Source organism: Nematolebias whitei, chromosome 13 (assembly GCF_014905685.2).
Source record: "Nematolebias whitei isolate Nwh7 chromosome 13, NemWhi1, whole genome shotgun sequence".
In the NCBI taxonomy this organism is placed as follows: domain Eukaryota; kingdom Metazoa; phylum Chordata; class Actinopteri; order Cyprinodontiformes; family Rivulidae; genus Nematolebias; species Nematolebias whitei.
Window position 1 is genome coordinate 21,366,335 of NC_056510.1, and position 21,010 is coordinate 21,387,344.

Here is a 21,010-nt window from a genome sequence, read left to right on the forward strand (position 1 = left end):
TGCTGTGTGGATCCACTATTTTCAGAGGAAAACACGATTTTCCGGGGCTACTTTACATGAAGCGTTTTCAAGCCTCCATGTGTCAGCCTGAACCCTCATCCAGAGCGTGTGCGCGCCAGGAGTGTCGCTTTGTTCCAGCTCTTTTGTATGTCTAATGACTTCCCTCCGCGGGTTGTTAGCACTTGACAGCGGGTCTCAAAACATGGATCTTCCCTTACAGTCATGGATTCAAAGGAGCTCCATCTAGGTACATGATTGGCAATTTTTGTCATGATCCTCTCATTATTAACATAGAAATTGACACAGAAAGACGCGATGGAGAAACGTATTATGCACCATGGCTGATTAGGGATGTCCCCACAGAGCTGAGGTGTTGGTGTTGGTGGGTGGGTGGGGTGGGGGAACAAACTATTTCTGCCAAATTCTCTGTCTTATTAGGCTTTTAGTGAAGAAAGATATGAGGGCCCAAAAAAAATTTAAAAAATAAAATAAAAGGGGGGAGCACATCTTCACAATTAAACTTAAAGAAATCTGGTTGAAGTTTGCAAGGGGACATTCAAACCGCGGAAATATTCACAGTTGTTTTGATTTCATTGAGATATTATTTCTTTTCAAACAGGCTGTTAAAAAACAACAATGGTCGCACAACACAGAGAGCCTTTAGAGAAGTTGTTTATGAGTTTGTAAAATGTGCTGTCCTTTTTGTCTTCCTGACGTGAACCGGGCTTGAAGAGAAATGTGCTTACAGCGCTCCCAGATGCTTTGCCCGTGTGCGCGATATTTAAAAATGGCCTCCCCCAATAAAAAGAGCGACCTGCAGGACCGGGTCGTCTTGTGCTCAGGGAGTTATCTGTTGAGAGAAGTTTCCTCCCGCTGGTCTGGTGACGGGACTGACGTCTTGCTGAGAACAGCGGCGGAATACGGCAGAAATCCACTCTCGGACCTTTGCGCGGAGGCCGTGCACGTGAAGTCGGCCCCCGCGCTCCTGGAGCCGAGCGCGCCGGCCGCCTGGCTGCTGCTGTGGCAGCTGAGGCACGAGCACGGCCCGGAGGCCGAGGGCGCGCTCACCGCCGCCGCAGCAGCGGCCGCCGCGGCCGCCGCGGAAGCCGCCGCGGAGCTGTTGAGTCCCGCGGGCGACTGGTACAGTCCAGGGTGTCTGAAGCTGCACAGGAGCTCCGGCCGTGAGTACGGGTGGGACAGGGCCCGGAAGGTGTCGAGGGGGCGGATGGATGTGGCGAAAGGGGACGAGGCGGCGCTGGTGGCCGCGGCCGCCGCTGCCGCCGCCGTGACGCCGACGTGCGGGTAGTAGTGCAGAGGCATGTGCGAGTGGAAGGGGTACGGTAGGCTCCCCGTGGCGGCCGCGTGCGTCATCATGTACGTGTAGAAGCTGGGGTCTGCCGGGTGAGGCCAGGACATGGCCAAACGCTGTCTTTTATCCTTCATGCGCCTGTTCTGGAACCACACCTGCACAGAGTCCAAACAAGGCCCGGGTTGGAGCTGACATGTTTTCAGCAAAGTCAACAACTCAGAGGAGTGGGCTTCAACACACACACACACACACACACACACACCTGGTCTCAAATATTCCCAACAACTGTTTACAAAAAAAAAAAAAAAAAAAAAAAAAAAAAAATAAAGAGAAATAAGCGCAAAAAGCTGAAAATTCACCCCAAAACACAATAATAATGAAATAATAATAATAGACATGTTAAAACTTTTTGTTTCTGCAGCTATTTTTTACTTTAAATAAATTAACTGTTGAATTGATCAAAGTTTTTTTAATATTTAAAAAAAAAAAAAAAAAAAAAAACATACCAAAACCTATCTGGTTTTAGGATAAAAAAAAAAAACATAATTTTATTCTCACGTCCCAATTTAAATCATTTATTTATATAGTTGTCGTCCTGGTTTATCTTCAAAAACAGTCGCAGTAAACTCAAGCTTAAACAATTAATTTCCGGCCTACCTTAATTGTAGTTTCTGGCAGATTTAAAGCTGCGGCTAATTCACATCTCCTCGGCCTGGAAACGTAATTTTCCCGGTAAAACTCCTTTTCCAGCCTCCCGATCTGTTCCCGAGTGAAAGCAGTCCGGTACCTCCTGACCTGGTCCGAGTTGGAGTTGTTGGAGGCTCCCGTGGAGCCCCCGTTCATGGCGGACAGGGAGTTGGAGCTCATGTTGGAGGAGGCAGAGTTACTGTCTGAAAACCCTGGAAATCAAACCAACATGGATCCTTTTAATCATAAAGGTGGATTATATAAAATAAACACAGGCCTGTAATGAGAAACGTGTATTATTTTAGATTATTTATGAGAAATTTAATGTTGCATCTTGTCTTTAAATTGCAATAACAATAATGCAATAATAAAATAACCTATATTATTTTAATAACTTTGGAAATAAAAATATAAGACTAAATCATAAGATGGTGGATTATTATTTTTATTATTATTATTATTATTATTATTATTTAATTTTTTAACATAATTTAAAAAAAAAGAAAAAGTCCAAATCCAGTCTTACCCTTGTTGTTTTCTTTGTGCTGGCTCGGGGAGCGGTGCGCAGGACATCCCACCTCCACATCGCTGTTGATGTCGGATTCCTGGGAAACCTCAGAATAAAGACTCATTTTCTTTCTGCTCTCTGATGAGGAGATGTCCTGCCCGGAGCTGTTCTCACTGTTGCTGTGGTGCGTCCCGAAAAGACTCTCGATCTCGAACTTGCCTTTGGTCGGGTGGTCGTGCATGGAGGCGGAAGTTATTCTCGGGCTCAGCCGCCCTCCGTGTTGGGAGTTCTCCAGGGCCTCCAGGACAGAGTTCCCCGGCGTGTCTGCCAGCCTCTTCCCGGCCACAGGACTGTGCAGACCTCTCTCCATCAATATCATCTCCTTTCTTATCCTCTCCATCATTAAGGCGCGCGACACGGAGGAGAAGGGGGGGAGGGGGGGGGATTAAATTAAAAATAAAACTAAAATAAACAGACCCTGCAGGAGCACCAATGAGTTGTGTCACAGCTAAATCCTCCCCTGAATAAGTGCCTCTAAAGCTTTTTATAAGCAAGACGCGCACAAAAAATAAAACGGAGTGGAAAGGAGCCGCGCGCGTCCTCCCCGCAGCAGCCAAGTGTCATTCATCAAAAAGTGCCGGCTGTTTTTGCTGTTAAAAAGCTGCTCTGACGTTGCTCCAATGATCATTTATTGTAACAGGTTTATAAGCAAATAAATAGGAGAGGGCTGTCACTTGATGATGGAGGCGGCCTTCGCTCAGACGAATAATATCCAAGTGGAGAGGAGGAGAGGAGCGAGGAGCGTGCGTGTCCCTGGCTTGATCTCTGAGTCTGTTTCACATTGCTCCTGGGTTTGGCCTCTTGGGGGAAATTGACAGTCTGATTAATAAAATGAGCGCAGCAGTGTTTCCCTCTTCATTTAGGAATATTATTATGCTTTGATTCTCTATTGTTTGCCTCCTCCCCATGTGCGCCCTCCCCCTTTTTGTAGTCCTTGTTCCTTTATTTATTCCTTTTTATTGTTATTATTATCATTTTAAAGCGATTTGTGTCTTTTGATCTGCATGTGAGGTGTTGTAAGATTCAATTAAAACGAAAGAGTTCAGATTTATTACTGTTATGATTAGCATGGATATATTTATACTTTTAGTGCAGTTTGCGTTTTTTTCTTCCTTTTCAGAAATGTAGAAATTTGTATGAGTTAAATACATGTTCATGTTTGGAATTACTTCATGGAGTTTCACTCGTTTTCCGTCATCGCAAACGAACTAAAGTCTTTATGTTAATAATAAAAAATAACTTTAAAAAAGCCCAAAAACTGCACTTACACTTGACATGTTCTCTTATGGTTTAATGTTAAAATAAAATTGTTTTGCAGTTGTTTTCGTTGTCTCAGTTTGCATGTATGTTAATTTCATCAATTAGAATTTAAAATTGTGCACCTTTTTTGACACAAGCGGTCCATGTTCTGTAATGGTAAATAATTAATTAGCAATACATATTTATTATTTTAATGACCGAATGAAAATCGTATAATCCTTGCATACTATCTCGTTAAGTAAAGATAACACCCATGAACTGGTTGTCTAACAATGTAAAAAATAAAAAGAAAGAAAGAAACTGAGCCTCTTCTGTGCGTCCTCTGGCGCCCCCTGCAGGTTTTATTATTTATAACAAGCACTGATGTCAGGTTCTGTTCTGACCTTCTAAAATATTTACCGATTTGTGCGCGTGGCAACAGCTGTAATTATTTGTACCAAGAAAGAGCAAAAAGAGAGCTTTTCTCCAGAAAGCAGGTTGTTCCAGTTTTACCACTAAATGTGAAAAGTATTGACAAAATGAGACAGAGTCACTTTTATTGCATGGAACCATGCTTTGTGTGAACTAATAACTAATCGTTTAAAATGTGTTTTAACTAAAAATAATAATGATTACACATAAAATAACTTAAATAATAATGTCGTTTTTAATAAAAACATTAATTTCCCCCCACCCCCAACTTTTTACAATCTATTCTGTTCATTGTTTTGTTAGCGTGTTAGTATTAAGATCATTTGAAGATGTATTACAGTGATTGTGTGACAAATTACTATTTTTGTATTTCAGGAAAGAAGTGAAAGATAGTGCCAGAGGGTTAAAAAAAAAAGGTTTTAACATTCTCAGTATAAACAAGAAGTGATGTGGAGCACAAATAACAGGTTTAAAGCAACAGTTCTCAATTCTTCTTCAAGCAGCAGAAATAGTTTGATTATTTATTTATTTATTCATTTCAAAATGTCATAAACTGCACATTTTCCATTTGGTTTGCCCGTTCAAACAACACCTTTTCACATCAAGTTGTTCTTGAAATGAAACGTTTAAACAGTCCAAGGTGGAACAACAGTGTTCTGAGATCAACGTGTTTGTTTCAGTGACGGTTTCTTCTCGGCTGCATTTTCTTTCTCAGAAAGTCTTAAAGTCTCATTTGGATGACAAAGCTGTGCAGTTAGATTATAAATGTGTGCACGTGTATAAGTAATAAATAAGATATTAAAACTTAACACTGATCATTACTTAAGAGAAACTACTTGATAATTTTGGTATGGCCATAGTTGATTTGTTGTGTGAAACACTGAAACAGTTTCATGCACAGTCTTATTGTGAGATGTTGTAAGATCAGTTATGAACATGTGTAACTACTCTCAGCTACTACCACATGCAATTATAGCTCAATATCTGTATTTGACTGTGTTATAATTAAGGTTGATTATCTGTGGCAACCTTGAAAAGGGGTAACTCCGAATGTTAACCCATTACATCCAGTTACTTTCAGAGAGTTTTATTAAAACCCACCCACTGGTTCAAGAGGTATTTTGCTAACAGAAAAACAAGGTTGATACCAACAGTTAATGCCAAAGGTTTAAATGATTGTAATGCTTGGAGTGTTGTGAATGACTCTCAGCTATAAAAGCTAACAGAGTTAGATACTTTTCTGCTTCATGTCAGCTGTGGAGGCCATCTTGATTTGAAATTTAAGGTTAAATGTACACCCAGTGCATTCTGAAAGTTTTCTTAAAAACTGTCCTGCACTTTTCATGGTCAGAGTTTTGTCTGAAAGCAAAGATCTTTTAGGGAGATGGGTCACCGTGACAGTATGTGGAAAAAACACACAGCCAAAGTCTTATTTTACATTCACAAAACACTTTGAGTTTACTGTTCTATGTATTTTTTTTATTATTATTTTAGGGGAAATGATAAATAGAAGTCTTGCAGTATGTGAAATATCAGCACTTGTTTTTTCAGGGTAGTAATAAATGTTTCTGTTGATCCCACATGAGCTCTAAAACTGAAGGGACATCAGTTTCACAGACATTAAAAACTGTGACTGTATTTACACACTGTTGACTTTTAGATAATCTTGTGGCACCTGTGAGATGCAACAACAATTCCATAAAAAGCAGTGCATCATTATAGGAATTTATTGAATCATTGTTTTTTTATTTATTAAGGACTATATTGGTTATTAATACGTGTGACTGTAATCATGTTAAAAGATTCCAGGCAACACCAGCAACAACAGAAACATCAATCCTCTTATATCATGTGTTGTAAAATCTGAGCAATTTAACTAAACTCAAGAACAAAAATTGTTGGGGAGGTATTTTAATAAAGTTATTAAATATGGGTGTTCTGTAAAACATGTGGCATTGCATGTCATTAAGAGAGAAATCCTGCCTGACCACAGAAAAAAAACAACATTCTCAATAAAAAAACGTTTCATTGCACAGAGAGAATTTGACATAAACATGGTTTTAACCAGAAAGTCTAAATATGAGCACAGAGGACGAATCTAACTGGTTGTTTTGACAGTTGCCATTGATTGGTGAGGAATCTGTTCTTCAACATGATGCAAATGACATAACTGGGTTTTTAGTAAACTTGAAATTTTAACTTCAATATTACCAGTTTTATTGGACTCGGTCTCCCTCTAGTGTTCAATAAAAGAACTGCAACTTCCGCTTACACATTCCAGTGCTTTTTAAGTACTGTACTGAAATTTGGCCCCCAGTCAAGAAAAAAAAATCACCACTCTTAAAACACAACCCACAATGCTGGTTGCTTTTAGTGATATATAAAACAGTATCATGCTCCATGACTGAAGATTTTATAATTGTTTACATCAGTTTTGAAGCTGAAAGAGCAGGCTGCTGGTATTAAAAGGGTCAAGTCCACATATGCACAGAGGATCCGGGGTCCTTTCTCCTCACAAGACAGACAGAGCATGTGGAGGGCATTAGGTGTATAACATATTATAAAGGCAGGAGCGTTTAATGCAGAGACCCATCACTGCCTGATGTCTTCAACAAGTTGTAAGCACGCTTTGAAGACCGGAAAGGACCATCCTACACCAAACTCACCTCACCACCGGAAGAGGGTTTTCTCAGCGTGACCTCAGCAGACGTAAGGAGGACCTTCAAGAGGATTAATCCTCACAAGGCCCAGACAACATCCCGGGAAGGCGCTGAAAGACTGTGCCAATCAGCTCTGAGGTGCTGGCCGACATCTTTAACTCCTCCCTCACCCTGGCAACATTTCCCACCTGCCTGAAGATGGCCACTTTCATCCCAGTCCCAAAGAGCTCTACAGTGACTGGTCTGAATGACTATCCCTCACCCCGGTAGTCCCTTTGAAAAACTGGTCATGACCCACATCAAAACAACCATAAACGAGGACCCTCATCAGTATGGATACCACGAGAATCGATCAACAGAGGATGCCATCTCCTCTGTGGTCCACACTGCTCTCACCTACCATGGAGCAGAAGGACTCCTACGTCCGTATGCTCTTTGTGGACTTCACATCTGCCTTCAACACCAAGATCCCCCAAACCCTGATGGACAAACTACTCACACTAGGACTAAGCCCCTCAATTTGCAACTGGGTCCTGGACTTTTAAACAGACCACAGTCTATGAGGATCCATAACTTCTCCTCCTCCACCATAACCCTCAGCACTGGCTCCCCTCAGGGATGTGTGTTGAGACCTCTCCTGTTCACTCTGCTCACGGATTGTGCACTTACCTGTCATATTCTAAAGTTTGCAGATGATACAGCGGTGGGGGGATGCATCACGACAACGATGAGTCCAACTACAGGCAGGAGGTGGAACACCTGGAGAGCTGGTGCAGGAAAAACAACCTTCACATCAATGTGAAGAAGACAAAGGAGATGGTCGTGGACTTCAGATGGAACAAACCCCCCCCCCACACACACACACACACACAAAAAAAAAAAAAAAAAAAAACATAAGAGAATCTGCGGTGGAAGTGGTCTCCAGCTACAAGTACTTGGGTGTACACCTGAATGACAACCTCAGCTGAAGCAACACCTCCAGCCTGAACAAGAAAGCTCATCAGAGACTTTACTTCCTCAGGCAGCTGAGACGAGCTGGTCTGGGAAGCTCAGTCCTCACCTCCTTCTACAGGTGTGCAGTGGAGAGCATCCTGTGCTCCAGCATCAATGTGTGGCATGGAGGCTGCACAGCTGCAGAAAGAAAAGCTTTGCAGAGAGTGGTGAAGGCTGCACAGAAGTCTGTTGGAGTCAGCCTCCCCACCATCACAGACATCTACACCTCTAGATGCAGGAAGAGGACTACCTGCATCATGAAGGACACCACTCACCCAGCACATGCACTTTTTGCCCCACTCCCCTCAGGAAGGAGGTTGTGGAGCATTAAGTGTAGAACCACTAGACTGAGGAGCAGCTTCTACCCTGAGGCTGCTAGACTCATGAATCTCTAACCAGAATGTAAAAAAAAAAAAAAAAAAATCACTGTAATGCCATTTAATTTTTGATATGTGCTGCTGATCTCATGCTGCTGATTTATTTTATGCTGCTGTATTCATTCGTACTCATCTGCTCACACAGACTCATGTTCATGCTGGTGTATTGTTTTTGCAATATTTAGTGTTCAGCATATTTCTTAGTGTAAATTAGATCGTATTACTATTTTTCTTTTACTATTTATGCTTTTGTTGGATGTAACTGGGACCCTGTGTACACAATTTCATTCCACCACTTGTACCACATGAGATGTGAATGACATTAAAGAAAACCTTGACCTTGAAGGTCAACTCAAATCAAGACATCAGTCATTAAATTGGCCTTCTTGTTGTCTAAATCAAGTCCAAATTTTCACAACTAAAATTTACATTTTAATCTTATTTTTATTATTTGTTTATTGTTTATTGGAGTTTTAGAAGCACGTTGAGTGACAGTGCATCACGCATAAAGTGGAGATTAATAAGCTTTGAGCTACATCTATTTATTTATTTATTAACCTTTATTTAACCAGGCAAATCCCATTGAGATCACAGATCTCTTTTGCAAGAGCAGCCTGGGCCTGAAGGCAGACTAACATGTATGGGTTTTTTTTTACTGTGGGAGGAAATTGGAGTACCCAGGGAAAACCCATGCAAGCATTAGAAGAACTTGCAAACTCCACACAGAAAGACCCCAGGTCCAACCAGGATTTGAACCCAGGACCTTCTTGCTTTGAGGCAACAGTGCTAACCACTGAGCCATCATGCCATCTACAAAAACAACACAAAAAAAACAACTGCTGATTGAATTAGGATAAATTAGGGCAGCAGCATGGTGGATGAGTTGTTCGAGCTGTCATCTCTCAGCGAGAAGGTTGCTGGTACAAATCCCAGCTGGGGGCTAACTGGGTTGAGTTTGCATGTTCTCTCTGTGCGTGCGTGGGTTTTCTCCAGGTACTCCAGTTTCCTCTCACAGACCAAAAACATGCATGTTAGGCTGATTGGTAACTCTAAATTGTCCATAGGTGTGAGTGAGAGAGTGAATGGTTGTTTGTCTCGTTTGTCTCTATGTGTCCCTGTGATGGACTGGAGATGGGCTGGATGTGTCCATGGGTGTCCCCTGCCTCTCGCACTGTGATAGCTGGATATGGGCACCAGGGACCCCAGTGACCTGAAAAGGAAGAAGCAGGTAAAGATAATGAATGGATGGATGGATGGATGGATGGATGGATGGATGGATGGATAGGTTGCTGTAATTCTTAGAGATCATTGTTCTATAGGTTTCAGCAAGCATGACCAAAAAAAAATAATAATTAGCACTTTTTTCCTGTAGGCATCAGCACGAGCAGCAGACGCAGCACATCTCAGTATGCATGTAGACACAGAACTTTGAAAATACAACGATATAAGAAGTTTATATTTCTTGACTTTTTGTCCAGAAAATGAACATTTGATTGCACAGCTGACATTTTGCCACACATGCAGTGGGGTACATATGTTTTGTATTCAGTCGTGTTATTGAAGTGGAATCCATCTGTTCTGTTTTGTTGCATTACCAGTTTTAATGGAAAAAATAGATTGATCCTTTGATTCAAGCTGTTTCACTTAAATGGCAAAGAGGTTATAGGTTAGCATCGTCTGCTGAACTTTATGATGATCTGTTCCATGCCAGTTTTATTGTTTTCACTGACAAAAGTTTTGTTTTCATAATGTATAGGATGACAGTTTGATTTATTGCTTGGAGACCTGGAGCCAAACCTGCTCAGCTGTCTTTACATAAAGTTGGAAATATAAAAAAAGAGCAAATAAAACATGAAATATGAGCATATAAACTCTGTATGTAGTCAGAATGAGATTATTCTTGGCTCATGTTTTTATGTTATTTATCAAACAAAATCATGTTTTCTTACATAAAACTGTGTTGAATGTAATGTGTATTGTATTAAAACCATATCAAAGCTGAGCCTGAAATGTAGTATTTTGTATTTGCACTGTGTATACTACAGAGTAGGGATGCACAATATGGGATTTTTGGCCAATATCCGATATGCGTATATGTTAAAACTTATTTGTCCGATAAACGATGCCGATATTGTATTGTATTGTTCCTTTGTCAGAACATAATCCTCTTATTTAGGCTTATTTGCTACAATAATTGTGCAACAGCTGTAAGAGATGGTGACATATATTCAGTAACAGCCATATGATATGCATAACACTTTGATATATTACTTGAAAAGTGTTAAATGTTATTTATTAGCATTAGTCTCCTGCGATGCTGTCTCACTTGTGCAGGCTTGTTCCAGGTTCCTATAGCTGCGGTGTGGGATCCTCTGCTTTCCTGTGCATGAAGGACAGACTTTTTAAGTTCAAAGTTTTTATCTATCCATTGTGCCGTAAGACTAATCATGCTAACGGGGCTAACGGTTGATGTCCAAATGTCTGTGGTAAAACTCAACAAGTCAAGCTATTGGCTATTAGCTTCTCAATGACGTCGAAAGTGACGGCTTGTAACTCGAGTAAAGTTACGTCGGAAAAATATCTCCGACTGGGGACGATGTAACGAGGCTCAACGTGGTACATAAATCTTTGGAATCCGACATCCTCACCAACGAAAAATAAAACTTCCACACCGCCAACATTTTGAATTTTCCTCTCCGGCGTGAGCTCAGGTAGGCACACGTGATGTAATCACGTTGTGCTGCTGCTGCAGGCAAAAACAGCACCTTTTATATCGGCAAGTTATTTTAATGGAATGGCCGATGTCAGATATTGAACTTTAACGCTAATATCGGCTGACACCAATATCATGCCGATAATATTGTGCATCCCTACTACAGAGTAATACTGCTTTTCAGACCGAGATTTATTGCTTAGTCGTATCTCTAAGTTAACAATAAAGCATGTTTTCTTGAAAAAAAACAAACAAGTGTCATTAAAAAGTATTTGTGGCTTTAGAACATTTGCACATTTTTTTCCATTCAACCTTTATTAATACAGGTTAATCTTTTGTCATGTTACAACCACAAACTTCAAAGTACTTGAACACATTACTACTGCAAGGTGAAGGAAAATGATACATACCAACAAAGTCCATGCTCAATAATCCAGGTATACAATCCAACAATTTTCAGTCAGGTCATCTGGAAAGTTTCTTTTTTTTTTTGTGGTGAAAAGTTTCACCTGCCATCCAGAAGGCTTTATCAGTCATTCATCACCTGGATAGACAACAAAGTCCATGCTCAATAATTCAGGTATAAAATCCAACATTTTTCAGTCAGGTCATCTGGACAGTTTCTTTTCTTTGCCTTCGATCCAGAAGGCTTCATCAGTCAAGGAAACACACAACAAAACTGATTCTTCCTCCAGCAGCTTACAACAGAAACAAGCAGAACTGGTTTTTTCCACTTTGGAGTAAACTGTTGGAGGAAGAATCAGTTTTGTTGTGTGTTTCCTTGACTGATGAAGCCTTCTGGATCGAAGGCAAAACGTTTCAGCACAAAAAAAAAAAAAAAAAGAAACTGTCCTGATGACCTGACTGGAAAATGTTGGATAGCATTGTAGAGATTTAGGAAAGTGCTGTATGAATGTTTGTGTGATTGGGTAAATAAGGTGTTGAATAGCACTTTGAGTAGGCTGTTGCTTAGAAAGGTGCCAGTAAGTGCAGTCCACTAATGATGCTGTCACCACCATGTTTTACAGTAGAATTGATGTGTTCAGGGTGTAGAGCAGTGTTAGTTTTCCACCTCTTATAACATTTTGGTTTGATCTGAACAGAGCAGAGCACATTCTTCCACTTGCTGTGTCCCTTATATGGCTTGTGGAAAACTGCAGAGAGGACTTTTCATGACTTTTTTTAATAACAGCTTTCTTCTTGCACTTTTCCATGAAGACCAGATTTTTTGAGTGCAGGGCTGCCGATAGGTCCTCCCTTCTGAACTGTGGATTTGTGCAGCTCCTCCAAATTATTACCTTGGCTGCATTTCAGATTAATGCTCTCCTTGCAGTTTAGGTGGGCGGCCATGTTTTGTTTGGTTTACAGTTGTGCCATACTCTTTCAATGTTTAAATCAGGGGCGAGTCTAGAATCTGACCTTTAGGGGCGCTCAGCCCCCAGTGCTGACAATGACTCTTTGGCTTGAACAACACGGCGACTATCAGATGCATTCATAATGTGTGTGTGGGGGTGTCGGGGGGTTGTCTGGGGGTCCTCCCCCACAAATTTTTAAAAAAAGTAGATGCCATTTCCTGCATTGTGGTGTATTTTAATGAGTCGTTAAAAATCTGCATTTACCTACATAAGAAAACACTTGATTCAATAACTATTTTAGAGCACAAGAAGAAGTAGTGCTAAGCTAGCGGCGTGCAGTACAGACACGCTAGCTAAGATGCTACAGATGTGGTGCTCTGCTTTACATTACACAACACTTTGTACAAAATCAATTTAGTGTTAACTGATCATAACAAACACTAAACTTATGCAACCAAAAGTTGCAACATATAAGATTTAAAACACAAAAAACAAAGCATAACTAGCTTTAAGCATTAACCTTTAATTTAACCTTTAAGCATGCAATGTAATTGTGAGAGAAAATGGAGGATTTACTTGCAGTTACCTTTGCACCGATGAGCATGCCGTACTTGCTGTTTGTAACTGCTGTGATCAGCTGCTCATGAGGTCGGCCGCAGGGCTTTATCCATATTTTACATTTTTCCAGACTCAGTTTAGATTTTGGAAATGGAATAAACTGTATTCCACCTTCTACTGTACAACTAAACTGCTGAGGGGGCCACCGTTACTGAAAGGCAGCAGCTCAGGGGTCAGATATCCAGCAATTAAAGTCATTATGTAAATAAACCAAATATTACAATGATCTGTTACCTTTATAGAAATAATTGCAAACATAAAGAGTAGAACAGCAGTGGTGAGGAAACGTGATCAGTTTGTCCCCCAGCACACTTAGCCTAAAGCAACTAATAAGTAAGCTATAGGAAACCCAAGCCAACCCAAACTATTTTTAAATAAGCAAACAAATAATTGAGGGAAGAGTGCATAAATTAAAAAGAAAGCCATCAGCTACATATTTGGAATATGCTCAAACCCACAATCAGTCTAAGTTGCAGGAGTAATAATTCCATTCAATTCAATTTATTTATAAAGTGCAAATTCACAACAAAGCTATCTCAAGGCACTTTACAGGAACATTCACATACAGTGTACAAAAAGCCAACTAGTAAAGTTCTCTATCTAAGGAAGCCAGCAGACTCGTTGAATCTTCAATTCATCACAGTCTGCCATCCTGAGCAAGCACAATGGCAACTGTGGAAAGGAAAAACTCCCTTTTAAAAAGAAGAAGTCTCCAGAAGAACCAGGACCAGGACAAGGGGCCATCTGCTTCGACCGGCTGGTTTGAGAGGAACAGGAAGGAGAAACAAACAAACACAGAATGATAGGTCCAGGTGTAGGTCCAGGTGTAGGTCCAGGTGTACGAGAAAGACAAAAAACACATGTTACGGTTAGAAAAAAAAAATTATAAATACAAAACAGGTTGAGCAGAGTATAAGTAAAAACAGCAGCCGAGTGAAAAACTGTAGTCAGTTTGTCCTACGGCAGTCTAAGCCTATAGCAGCATAATTAAGGGATAGCACAGGAAACCCAAGCCAACCCTACCTATAGGATTTATAGAAAAGGAAAGTCTTAAGCCCAGTCTTCAAACTGGACAATGTGTCAGCCTCACGGACAGAAATTGGAAGTTGGTTCCACAAGAGAGGAGCCTGATAACTGAAAGATCTTCCTCCCATTCTGCTTTTAGAAACTCTAGGAACTACAAGTAAATCTGAGAGCAAAGTGCTCTCTTAGGAAAAAATGGAACAACAAGATTTGTAATACAAGATGGAGTCAAATTGTTGCGAGCTTTGTAGGTTCGAAGTAAGATTTTGAATTCTATTCTGAATTTGACAGGGAGCCAATGTGATATAAAGAGATATGAACTCTCCCACTAACTCCAGTTAAGACTCTGGCAGCAGCATTTTGGATTAACTGAAGATTTTTTAAAGAAGTATTTGGACACCCAGATAACAAACTATTGCAATAGTCCGGTTTAGACATAACAAATGCATGAACCAGTTGTTTTTTTTTTGCATCATATTTAGATAAGATGTTTCTAATTTTAACGTTATTACGCAGGTAAGGCGGTTCTAGTAACGTTTTTAATGTGTAGTAAATGTTTATAATGAGATGATAAATTAGCTGTAACTATCGATCTACAGGGGTGTTATTGTTGTTTTGGTCTAATGGACACAGACAGAAGGCTTCTACCAACAAAACAACAACAAAAACAAAACAAAACAAAAAAAACAGTACAATTCCTGCAGAGAAGCTTTTCTTATCTTAAGTGAGACTGCCATCTAGTGGCGACATTTAATCACTACAACTCAGGCAAAAGAACAAGGACTTGATGCTCTGGCTATTCATTTCTCTCTTTTCTTATTTATTTATTTTTTTTCTTATGTCAACCAGCAATATTCACAAGCATTTAAAATTCATGGTGCATGTGATTCAGTTATTAAGTTACTGACTTGTGTTGAAAGTTTCTGTAGGATGCTGGTAATAAGAATCAGATGTTGTTTTTTTGTTTTGTTTTTTGTTTGTTGTTGTTTTTCGTGCATCTCCAACACGTGAGGGTCTGCGATATATATATATATAAAACTCAGTTCAATATAATTTAATAATTTATATTAATAATAACCCTGTTCAATATAAAATTATGCTTCAGATAAAACGCACTTTATTGTCAGAAACTAACGCTGCCAGCTATACTGTTTCAAAATTGTCATAGATTTTTTTTTTTATTATTAAAAAAAAGTTTTTATTTAGTGTAACCCCAGAATTCAGACTCGTCTCAGACAAAAAGAAGCACGTTTTTCTGCGTCAGGACGCTAAAATTGATACAAAAGCTGTTTTTTATTCTCTCTCTCTTTAATGCGTGCAGATTATTTTAATCTTTATTTAAATTGAACTAATCAGAGCTCGTCGTCCTCATCAGCCTCCAGTTAAATCCAGAGCTGCAGCACATCGGGCGGTAATAAACAGCAGCATCTTCATATCAAAGAACTGTTTAATTTTCCACTCAGTAAAATTAAATCGCTCATCTGATGAACTGCTCTCTGCTGGAAATTAGAAATTACTTTTTCTTCTTCTCCTCCGGTTATGGACCGTCTTTAATCAGGAAATCTCTTAGGTCGCCTAAAATATTGTTTTTATTTGTGTCTAATTAGATTTTCCTGTGAAATTGTTTCGTTCTAATTATTTTATGATTATTATATTGTTTTTTTTACATTCAAATGCAGCTTGAACTGTAACTAGGCTTCTGAGAAATCAAACCTCTCATTTGTAAATAATTTGGAATAGATTAAAAATAATAAAACAGGCGAGAGAGAGCACGCATATGTAAAATCCTCTTTAGTGTTTGGATTTAAACGCACCTTTTTTTTAATTGTCTAGCCTGGATTTCTGTCTCTGAGTCATGTTCAATTGGAGTAACTTTCCTCTGACTCAACATTACACTTTCAGGGCTTCTGAGAACTTGAACGAGGGAAGCAGCAAGTTTATTACCAAGGACAATAGACGGAGAAGAGCTTCCTTAAGCCCCCCCCCCCCCCCCCCCCCCTCACTTTGGCTCCTGACGCCCTAAACCTGCAGACCGAAGGGCACTAAAACCTCCTGTTTGTGGCATCTGCTTTTATGACGAATGTCCGCAGCTTTTCAGCTCAAGTTTGGGCAAAACAACATTTAAAGACAAATAAAAAGCTTAGTTTGATCTGTTTAGTATAAGAGAAAGTATGAACCAGTGTCTGCATGCTGAGAGATACATGTTGGTCTGTTTAAAGACACACTTTTGGATAAATTATTCATTTTGCTACTTAATGTTTTTTTTTCTTTTTGGTTTTTGGAATTGATGGATGTTTTATCTTAAAGATCACTGGAACATATTTCTTTGAATTCGCTATTTATTCTAAATCATATTTTCTTGATTAAAAATAAAAGCACAAACTGCTTTCAAAAGATGTGTTTTATTTGTTTGGAGAATAGAGAAATATTCTAGAAATATAACAAAACGTATTATTTCAAGTTCAGTCACGGATCTTTTTAAACTCCATATCGAATGTTTGAGCAGTGGGTTTATTATGAAGAAAACATTGATAACTTGTGAAATAATCCTTTAGTTCAGGACTTTTCTTTAATATAAAACATAAAAAGCTGCTCTCAGACTGTTACTTGAACTGAATCGGATCATGTTCTGTTTAAACGGAGAAATTAACATTTAAAATTGTTGTGTGGGTTAAATGTCTCCATGTCCAAATCAGAAGAGAAAACAGGAACTGTTCTTGCTAAAATTGTTTTATTTTGCACCAATTCAAAAAGCACACCCAAATCCATGCTTTGACAATTGTAAAATTAATGATAAAACATTTTAGTTTTTGTAGTAAAGGATCCCGCGCGCGTTGGGGAGAAAACACGAAAAAAAAAAAAAAAGGTATTTTATTTACAGAGTGCCTCCTCTTTATTAGTCAATAGTTGAAGTGCAGGGAAAAAGCAAAAAGGTTGAAGTTGTTGGAGAGGTTTGGTGCATTTATTGATAGAAAAAAAAAATGTATTTTACACATTTTCACATGTATGTGGTGCTGAAAAGGCAAACGCGTCATTTTCTCTCCAAACACGAATGGGATTTGGAGCGCACGCACCATTTTAGCCTCCAAGACTCACCCGATAACGAGCTTTTTATACCCTTTACCCTCCTCCTGCGAGACAATTCAACATCAAGAACATGAGAAATAAGTTTACATTCACAGAAATTACATTATTCAGCATAATAATAACCAAATATTACAGCAGTTTGTGAATCTGTGCGGGAAAATGAACATAAAGAAGCGCCACATGATGATTTATTAGAAAGATCCATCCATCCATCCATTTATCCATCCATTCATCCATCCATTCATCCATCCATTCATCTATCCATCCATCCATTTATCCATCCATTCATCCATCCATCCATCCAAACAGTGCTCGGTGAATTTGGGCCTCGCAGTTCCACGTTAGTCCCACTCCTTGATCTTCAGGTGCCAAAATAAAACCTTTAATCAAAAACTAAAAACCTGCAACCTTAACAGTATTGTGTGTTTGTGCCTGCGTGTTTTCATTTTATTTTTTCAATTTTAGGATTCATTCAGTCGTTTTATTTCCACACATTTAGTATCAAGTCTCGGGTTTTGCTTTGCAGCGTTGGGAACAAGGGTGGGGCTGAAAACACAGTATGCATGCCACGTGACCCCGCATTAACAAATCAACAATTACCTTCCCTTTATTCTCCAGGAGTTGCTAAAGAGCCTGGAAGACGTGGTCGAGGGCAGCTCCATGGAAATGTGTGAGCGGAATCCTTTAAATCCCGGTTATGTCGGATCCCTGTTGAACTTCGCTCCCCCCGACTCGCTGTACTTGTCCAACCTGCGCGGCAATGGAGCCCACATGCCCGGGCTGCACCAGCTCCCGTACGGCCGGAGAGACGTGTGCGCGCACCCGTGGACTCCCTCAAGTTCGTGTGGACCTGCACCACCTCCAGCTCAGGCCCGCGCCTTCGGCGGTTTCTGCCCCCCGTTTGTGTCCGGCGGCCACGTCAAGGCGCATCTGGAGGCGCAGCAGGAAGAGGCTCGCTGCTTCCAGGAGACAAGCCGGAAGACAGAGGAGTCCTGCGGGCCGGATGGGGCTTACGCCTCAGAGCACGGGCTCCGAGCTTACTCTGAGCTGGACGGCTCTGTGACGCAACTCGGTCCAGAGTCAGCAGCTCCACTGAACAGCACCAAACAGGAGCCAGACCCCACAGAGACCGCATCAACTGAGGCGTGCTGCAGGACGACTTTTGGCCAAGGTTAAGTATGTCAAAGGAGGCTGACTTGTTCTTTCATGTGCAGAAAGTGCGCGCGTGATGTTTGCTTCTGGACATTTAGTTTGCGGTCTGTGTTCATGACAGTCCAGTGAAGAAAGTTAATTCATGTCCTCAGTCTGGTGCATCTTCTGCTGATTAACATCTTGATAAAACTCATAACTTATGTTGAGGTTAGTGTTCAAGTGTGAACTGTGTGCCCTCCTCCCCTGCCAGGTGTCCCGTGGTGCTCCTCGCATGTCAAAACGAGGAAGAAGAGGAAGCCTTACTCCAAGCTCCAGCTGGCTGAACTTGAGAATGAATTTCTGATGCATGAATTCATCACGCGACAGAAACGCAAAGAACTGTCGGACAGACTGGAGCTGAGCGACCAGCAGGTGAAAATCTGGTTTCAGAACCGCAGGATGAAGAAGAAGCGACTGATGGTGCGCGAGCAGGCTTTTTCCGTGTACTGATTGGACTTGGTCCTGACCAGCATTATAGGTCCACCTTGTCTCCAAATGTCTTCACCAGACATGAACTGCTTCTTGACCAGCACAAAACATCTGGATTATCCAGAGAGGCCCTTCGGACTGACAGAACTCAGTATCTGAGAAGCCTCCCCCTGCAGGCTCGGGCTCACGTGCACTCCTGTCTGTTTATGCAAATATGGGTTTTAATTCAAACTTGATATGAAACACAGTTAAGATATAAAATTGATCATTCTTTTGAATGTTTCTGGTTTGCTCGTTCATAATAGCTCATTTTTTTAACTCAGAGGTGAGGCCACTTTGATCAGGAACCTGGATAAATGCAGGTTTGTGTCTTGCGCACTGCTCATGCGCAGTTGTCTCGGATGTCTGAATTGTCGATTTTATTCAAAGTGCTTGATACAAGTCGGTGTTGTGCGATCAATTGTGCTTGCATGCTACTTTTCATCTTTCTTACATAGTTTAAAACCCTTTTAAAGCGCCAATTTGCAATGTTTGTGTTTTATCCTGGTGGACCTGGATGTGCGCCTCTTTTGATTTGACGCTTTAAAAACAGTGAGGTTCATTCGCTGTTGCTTTAAACTACATTTATGTTTTGTTGTTGTTGTTGTTGTCGTCGTTGTAAACTGCCAACCTTGTGTGTTGCCACAAAAACATATACATATACATATATATATATATATATATATATATATATATATATATATATATATAAAATCTAAATAGTTGCATCGAAATAACACTTGATTACTATGTTTAAAATATAAATGTTAAATTATAATTATTTCTTTTTTTTTTTCCAACTGAAAATAGAAGCATGTATTGTTAGGAAGTAAAAAGGGTAAAATTATTCACCAACCAAAAAAAAAAAAAAAAAAACGTTTGGTGAAGTGGTCGCAATAAATACAAAAACTATTTGTAAATAAAGAACTTTTTTTAAGATTTGGAGTCTAGTTTTTTGTGTATATTTGCTTTTTTTTTTTTTTTTTTTTAAAGAAAAATATCATTATCAGTTATCCTGCACTGGAGCACCGGCTGATTATATTTAAGTGATAAAAGTTTGAGGAATAAAATAAAAACAAATTTGCAATTGTTTTGCCAGTTTAGTGCCATGGAGTGTTCTACTCATACACCTGTTTTGAGGTAAAGTATTATTATGCATTATACATATGGGTGTAATGTTTTTTATGCAGACATTTTGAAAACAATCCGCTCACCTTCATATGAAACGTCCCTGTCCTTGAGTTTTTTCATGCGTAAATCCCTCCTCGCTGTGCGTAACGCAGCAGCTGCTATCACCCACAGTTGGAAGTTCTTGTGGTTTTAACCCAATTTATGTGCTATAATTCAAAACTAAGTTATTTCCTGAGTATCTCCGAGATGCTGCGCGTGTGTGTTTGTGTGCGCGCCTTATGAAAGCCAACGGGCTCCATTGTGCGCATTGGGCAGAATATAACCGTCTGATTGAGCCAAACTGCTGTTTTAAAAGTTTGAATTTAAACCTGAATGTGACAGTTTGAACAAGGCAAACTTGAGATGCAACTGTCTGGTGGGAGGAGAGGAAGAAAATAAAAAGCAGAAAGGAGGAGAAACAGGAAATTAGATTTGGTTGGTTTCCTCTATCGTTAAATTTGCAGATCTTCTAAAGAAAGAAACACTGTCAGAGTCAAAAACGTTTCAAAACATTGAGTTTCAAACAAAACCGGAGTGAAAATTCCTGCGTTTATGGACAGTTTTTTCTTTTTGCATCATTTACTTTTAGTGATTTTTGTATGTCTCGTCTTATACGTAGTGCAATCTTATTTTTGTCTTTTTATTATCGACCTTGAGTTTTAAACACAATCTGAGGACATTTTTTCCACCAGCTTTAGCTCCAAATGCAGATTTGTGAGCACGTTCGTCTGTGAAGTTCGTTTCCTCCCAGCCTGCGTCACATGGCTTTTCAACGTGTGCCAAAACAAAGTTAAGGTCAAGTTAGCATGCAGGCTGCAGCTTTTGGTTCAAGACAACGATTCTCTCAAATTGAAGAACTACTCGAATGATAAACTAATATTATACCTTTTATTTCGTGCCCTTAAAAGCCTGTATAAAATGTTACAATAAGAAAATACTATTAATTTAATAAAGAACTTCACTTGCCATATATTTGACGCAAAGGCTGGGAATGAATGGTTTAATTTTTGAAGACATTAATAGAATAAACTGGCAGAGTTCAGGTATTGTAAACCCATTATTTCTTCAAACTGACTGGATCATAACTGTTTTTTGCACATTTAAAGAGTAGATTTAAACT

The 21,010-nt window shown here is 39.8% G+C and overlaps 3 protein-coding genes across 3 annotated transcripts in view; 2 read left to right on the plus strand and 1 right to left on the minus strand.

The window, feature by feature from the left end:
* osbpl6 (oxysterol binding protein-like 6) overlaps positions 1-21,010 on the plus strand; it is a 792,463-nt gene that overhangs the window by 411,083 nt on the left and 360,370 nt on the right. The window lies entirely within an intron of this gene.
* evx2 (even-skipped homeobox 2) lies at positions 716-2,907 on the minus strand. Its single transcript, XM_037686969.1, has 3 exons — positions 2,523-2,907; positions 1,967-2,208; positions 716-1,464 (listed from the first exon to the last, which is right to left on the minus strand). Exons 1-3 carry the CDS (start codon positions 2,905-2,907, stop codon positions 847-849), a joined length of 1,245 nt encoding a protein of 414 aa, XP_037542897.1. The 3' UTR covers positions 716-846.
* hoxd12a (homeobox D12a) lies at positions 17,722-18,727 on the plus strand. Its single transcript, XM_037686977.1, has 2 exons — positions 17,722-18,232; positions 18,464-18,727. Exons 1-2 carry the CDS (start codon positions 17,722-17,724, stop codon positions 18,700-18,702), a joined length of 750 nt encoding a protein of 249 aa, XP_037542905.1. The 3' UTR covers positions 18,703-18,727.

Coding starts and splice junctions, on each gene's coding strand:
- evx2 (XM_037686969.1), bottom strand. CDS start 2,907: ATGATGGAGAGGATAAGAAAGGAGATGATATTGATGGAGAGAGGTCTG. Junction 2,209..2,522: donor GCACAAAGAAAACAACAAGG/GTAAGACTGGAT, acceptor TTTGATTTCCAG/GGTTTTCAGACAGTAACTCT. Junction 1,465..1,966: donor TGCCAGAAACTACAATTAAG/GTAGGCCGGAAA, acceptor GACTCTGTGCAG/GTGTGGTTCCAGAACAGGCG.
- hoxd12a (XM_037686977.1), top strand. CDS start 17,722: ATGGAAATGTGTGAGCGGAATCCTTTAAATCCCGGTTATGTCGGATCC. Junction 18,233..18,463: donor CAGGACGACTTTTGGCCAAG/GTTAAGTATGTC, acceptor CTCCCCTGCCAG/GTGTCCCGTGGTGCTCCTCG.